This window comes from Phascolarctos cinereus, unplaced genomic scaffold (genome assembly GCF_003287225.1).
Source record: "Phascolarctos cinereus isolate Bilbo 61053 unplaced genomic scaffold, phaCin_HiC Scaffold_2;HRSCAF=192, whole genome shotgun sequence".
Lineage (NCBI taxonomy): Eukaryota > Metazoa > Chordata > Mammalia > Diprotodontia > Phascolarctidae > Phascolarctos > Phascolarctos cinereus.
Window position 1 is genome coordinate 413,745,871 of NW_027555625.1, and position 6,158 is coordinate 413,752,028.

At 39.3% G+C, this 6,158-nt stretch overlaps 1 protein-coding gene across 1 annotated transcript; it reads right to left on the reverse strand.

Annotated features, from left to right (window-relative positions):
- Window positions 1–294: 294 nt before the first annotated feature.
- SPINK7 (serine peptidase inhibitor Kazal type 7) lies at window positions 295–4,880 on the reverse strand. The gene is made up of 4 exons (XM_020969112.2): window positions 4,781–4,880; window positions 3,244–3,269; window positions 1,792–1,916; window positions 295–437 (listed from the first exon to the last, which is right to left on the reverse strand). Exons 1-4 carry the CDS (start codon window positions 4,839–4,841, stop codon window positions 392–394), a joined length of 258 nt encoding a protein of 85 aa, XP_020824771.1. The 5' UTR covers window positions 4,842–4,880; the 3' UTR covers window positions 295–391.
- Between the last annotated feature and the right edge of the window lie 1,278 nt (window positions 4,881–6,158).

Here is a 6,158-nt window from a genome sequence, read left to right on the forward strand (position 1 = left end):
ATAGGCAGAGGTAAAATATTCATCTTGTTAGCAACTAGAAGATTCAGGACTAAAATTCATGTTTTCTGGTTCCAAGTCCACTGAGAAACACAGCTTATCATGTGATGGCAGACTGAATATATTTATGTTAACCCTGAGAACCTGATTTCACAACTGAATTCGAACTTTCAGTAATATTATTTTTATTGAAAAGGAAAACTAAATGTGTTGTGTTTTACAGATATGGAAGGTCAGGAGGGATACCACAGGTACTCCCAGAGAATAGCAACTAGATTGGAACATTAGTCAGCCCCCACACACACATACAGGAAACATCAGGGAACCAAAGTGGTTCAGATGGTGATGAAGATGATGAAGTTAGCATTTTTCTATTCTCTGGTTCATGGGGGAGTTAGCAATGTCCATCATGAAGGTAAGTCACTTTTCCATTTGTTTTCCTAAGGACATATATAGAGTAACAAATGTTATGAGTTACAGATTCACACAATGTCAGGAGTAGTGGCCACCTTAGTATATAGCCCATTAGTCCAAACGACCTTAGAGAGAAACTAAGTCCCAGATATGCTAAGGGAACTATATAAGGTTACACAGTGGCAAGGCTAGAACTAGAAACCAGGTCTTTCAACTTCCAGATCAGGACTACTCATAGAATCATGACATAAGAGTCAGAAAGGGACCTCAGAAAGTATCTAGACCAACCTATACCTGATCGGGAATCTTTGGGAAGTGGTCACCCATTTTTTGCTTGAATACTTCCACTGAGGAGGAAAGTGCTATCCCCCAAGATGCCATTCAACTTTAAAACAGCTCTATTGCTAGTGTGGGTGTGTATGTGTCTTTTTACATATATATATATATATATATATATATATACATGTACACACACATATATCTATCTATATCTATATCTGTATCTATATCTATATCTATATATTTTTTTCCTCTTGGTTTCAGAGGGCAGAACTAGAAGTAATGAGTATAGGAGTATAAATATGTGTGTATATATGTGCATATGTATGTATATGTGTATATGTACATATACATACATACACACATATATGCATACATATACATATACACATACACACATATGCATATGGCCCCCTGGAACTAAGCAAAAAAAGTAATTTTTCTTCTACATAGAAGGGCAACTATTTTGTTTCTGTCTTCTTTTCTGTTGTGTCCTATTGTTAAATCATGTTGAGCTTATAGTCCATAAGATTCCCGGGTTTTTTCTACACAAACTACTTAACAGCCATTCATGCCTTCCTTATCTTATATTTGTGCAGGTGATTTCTTGAGCCTAAGGGCAGGACTGTATATTTATCTTTATTAAATAGCATCATATTAGATTTAATCCTTTCTGGAGATCTCTTGAGTCTGAATTTTGTTTAATGTGTTAGCCATTCTTTTAAGCTCTATGCCACCTGCAAATTTTTGTAGGCAAAAATTTTTGCTTTTAGCTAAATTACTGATCAATAAGTTGAATGGTACAGGATAAAAGAGAGAGCTAGAAGGCCCTTCATTAGAGATCTTTGTGTGGATATCTATCCATCACTCTTGAAGCTGTTAATTCAGGTAGTTCTGAATCTACCAAGTTGTATTCTCATGCAGCCTACAGGTCTCTAACTTATCTACAAATCTTTCATGAAAGAATTTATATAATGTATATATGTCTACCTCATTTCCATGACAGGCTAATCTGGTAATTCAACCAGAAAAGGAAATGCTATGTATCTATGAAGCAACGACCATTGCCCTGACATTCCTTCAGCCTCTTTCCATACTCACAAGTTCTCTATGCACAGATGACATCCATTGCCATAAGTCACGTAGTCAGAACCACACACAGGGAAATATGTAACAGGGCAGGGAATAGCCGACACTGGGAACTTCTTATAAATGCTGCAGTTCTCCTAGAAAGGAGGTAGAGGAGGGAGGGAGGAAGGGAAAGAGTGAGGGAGAGAGAGAGAGAGAGAGAGAGAGAGAGAGAGAGAGAGAGAGAGAGAGAGAAACACTTGAAACTCTTGACCTTATAAGCTCATAAGACAGGCAAGTCACTGTGCTTCAGGGAAAAGAATCCTGGCCTAAAATCTAGAGACCTGTTTTCAAATCTTGACTCTGACATCAACTTACTGGAAGCTCTCAGTTAAATTATATCATTCTCTAAGTTTCAGTTTTTTCAGCTATAAAAGGAATGGTTTGGATTAGGAAACTGCTGAGATCCCTTCCAATGCTATTATTCTGTCTTACTTTTTAAGTCCCTCTCACCTCTTATCTTCCAAGATCCATTCCAGCTTGAATAAATAACATTCTTAGTTGTAAGGGCCATTCCAGCTTAGACATTTCATATTTTGTTTCTCAGGCTCATGACAAGTCTGAAGTTCTGTGTTTTAATACCCCTTCCAGGTTGGTCTTCCTATGTCCTTTGATATTCTATGAATCCATTTCACCCTTCCATTTTAGGAGGAGAGGCTGACCAGAGACCAGGATAACATCTCTGTGTAGCAGAAGCTGAGCCTCCAGCTCCTGCCTTTAATAACACCTCGCAGGAGAAGGTGAAGTTGGCAAAACTGGTGTATTCTAGAATATCCTCTTCTATCTGTCCATAAGATTTCCTAACATTACCAAGGGTCATTTATGTAATTAGGAGGAGGGCGTTTCACTCTTCAAGGAATTTTCTACAAGGATGGTGAGGCAGGGAAGTTACTTCCCCAGTTCAAGCTCTACTTTTCGTCTCTCCTATCCACACACCTAGAAGTGACCTTTGTAATCAAATCCAGTCTTGACATTTTACAGATAAGGAAACTAAACTTTCCAAAAGGGGAAAGCTACTTGCTCTCAGTCACATAACTTACAAGTACTAGAAATAAATTTGAGCATAGATGTTCTAGTCTCAAGGGTAGTGCTTTTCCATGAGAAATCACTGCATGTAATAATAACTCATATTATACTTTACAGAGAACTTTCTATACAACAGCTTTGTGAGATTGTTAGTGAAAGTGTTATCGTTCTCATTTTATAGATGAGAAAATCGAGTCTCAGACAATGACAAGTCACACAGCTAATGTTGGACTTAGCACTCAAACCCAAGTCCACTGTAATGAGGCCACTCCTCTTTGAAGGACCTTCTTCATCCCTACAGTATAGCACAGGATTCTACGTTCATTAATTTTTTCCCCAATGAATGGATGTAATGTAATGTAACGAAAAATAAGAAGGAAATGAAAACAATCTGCTTACCTTCCCTAAATTCTGACCAGGAACTCCTGAAACAGAAATAGAGACAGAAGTTCACTTGAGTGATCACTGCCGTCCTCCTTCAACTAAGTGACCAAAGCTGGGTTTAGGCTGTGCAAATTTTTAACTTCTGAATTATCATTGTTGGTTTACAATTTAGGGCAAGTCTGGTGGCCTGGGCCACTCTTGTTCAGCCCAGGTCAGTCAGCAAGCTTTTTCTTTTCTCTGTTATCCATCCACATAAATGTCATGGGAAGAGCACTTGACTTGGAATAAAGAGAACTGGGCTAGGGGCTGAGTTTTCACACTTACTAGCTCTGTGACACTGGAAGGATGGAAAGAAACAAGCATTTATTGAGTGTATATTACATACTAGACATTGTACTAAACACTTTGCAAATATTAACCCATTTATTCCTTACAGAATCCCTGGGGGTTAGGTGCTATTATTTTCCCAATTTTATAATTGAAGAAACTGAGGCAGACTTGGTCAGAGGCAGTGTCTGAGGTTTTATTGACTCCCAGCCCAGGGCTCTGCCTAGTGCACTACCTGTCTGCCTCTAGGCAGCTGGGTAGGACAGTTGAGAACTTGATCTCTAAGGCTCTATTTACTATCTGCAAAATGGAACTACTTGCACTATTTACCCCATAAGCATTTTAGGCAAGCACTTCGTAAACTTTAAGGGGAAGAGGAGAAGAGAATAAACAATTATATGTTACCTATTATATGTCAGGCACTATGCTAAGCACTTTACAATTATCTCATTTGATCCTCAAAATAACCCTGTGATGTAAGTACTCTTCTGTTATTATCCTCATTTTACAGTTGAGGAAACTGAGGCAAACAGAGTTTAAATGACTTGCCCAGGTCACATTGTCTTTTGTGAGTCTGATGCCAGATTTGAACTCAGGTCTTCTTTAATCCAGGCCCAGACAGCTATTCACTGCACCAGCTAGCTACCTAGCTAGAAATAAAGACCCAGCTTTTGACCTAGAGAGAATCTTATAGTTTATTTAACCTAACCTCATTTAATAGATGAGCTGGTACTTTCATATCATAAAATGTCAGAGCTGGAGGGAACCTCAGAACAAACTCTATCTACAGATGTAAAAACTAGGGCTCAGAGAAGTGGTTTAACTTGTTCAAGGTCACTGAGCAAATCAATGGCAGAGTTCCTTGTAGGCAAGGATTTTCTCCACAGTGTCACATTGTATCTCTAAATCAATATAGCCAGTTAACTTTAGGAATAACAATAATAAATGGCATCTATGTAAGCTTTTATTATCACTTCTCATACATTACTTAATCTGATCCTCAAAGCATCATGGCGCGGGAGGCAGGACAAGCATCATTATGCTCATTTTACAGCCTGGGAGACTACTTCAACTAAAGGAAGTTACAAGGCCCTGAAGCTAGGTCTCCTAATTTTCAGGTGAGGACTCCTTTCTGTCCCTGTCAGGAAAACTCATCCAGTTGAGACTAGTTGGGGGAAATCCCAGAGTTAGGACACTTGTAAAGAAGGAATTCTATTTTACTCACGGGATGCTAGGCAGACATGAGCCAGGGCAAACAGCAAGAGAAAGCCCCCGCTGATCTTCATGGTCAAAGTGGGAGAGTTGGAATCACTGGCAAGGGACTTCTCCACGGAGAGTAGTGTATTCATCCCCAAGAGTGGGATCACTTTTATATGCCCACAGAGGTATTCTCCACCTATACATTGCAATCTTACAGAGTCACTATTCACAAGCTGTTGGCACACCCTGGGTGGGAGACCTCCTGCCACTTAATTGTTAAGTCCAACCAGTCAGACAACTGGGTTATTAACTTTATTTGACGTGACAAATAATTCAGTGATGCTTTTAAGAGTGGAGATCATGTCATGTAGTACTTTTCATAATTTCACAAAATTTTTTTTCACTTGGAACTTTTGATTTCATTGAAATAGGAAATTCCAATGAGTTCTCCCATACAGTTCTCCAGTGAAACTCCCGCTTCCAAGGCAGACCAATAACTGCTCTACAGCTTAAGTTCAGAGAATTGGCTGGAGCCATCGGAGATTAAGTGACTTGCCCAGAGTCATACAGTCGGTAGGTCAGAAGCAAGACCTGAGCCCAAGTGTTCCTGGCTCTGAGATTGACTTGGTATCCACAAATAATTTAATTCATGGTGCATTAGTAATAGTGACATTTCTTTCATGCCTTGTATTTACAAAGCACCAAATATGTTGGATACAGTCTTAGATTTGGGACCAGGAGACCTGGATTTGAAATGCCAGCCATCAGAATGGCTAATTGTGTGGCCATGGTTCCTCTCTAGCCTCAATTTCTTCATCAATGAAATAAAAAGTGTAAACTTCATGGTCCCTTCCAGCTCTAATGATAAACGGGCCTCACTATATCTAGGAAGGAGGAAGGGAACATCATTATCCCCATTTGACAGAAGAGGAGAGGTTCATGTGTATCAGCGTCATAATCTCACAACCAGAAAGTGACAGAATCTGGATTCCACCCAGAGTCCAGGACTCTTTCTAGTATATCACACTGCTTTTCTAGGAAACACAATATAGATAAGGGTCAACTTCAGTGTGCATAAGAGTAATTAGCCTGGCACAAGATGATTCTGACCTACCATCTGCAAACTTGCAAAATGCTCACCTAGAATAAGAAAATTACACTTCTAGCGATGAAGTATTCATTTGATATCATCTTCTTAATATCTCTCCCGCTTGTCTCTTCTGGAAGAGAAGGGTTAGTAAGTGAAGGATGAGGACTTGAGCAGAAAGAGAAGGAGGACTCTAGGAGAAAGACCAGAAGGAATCAAGGAGAAAAATTGGAATGGAAGAAGGATGTTGTTAAGACAAGAGAAACAAAATCGGATATACCCATCGAAACCTTCATAATGTGAAGAAGAGAGGCAC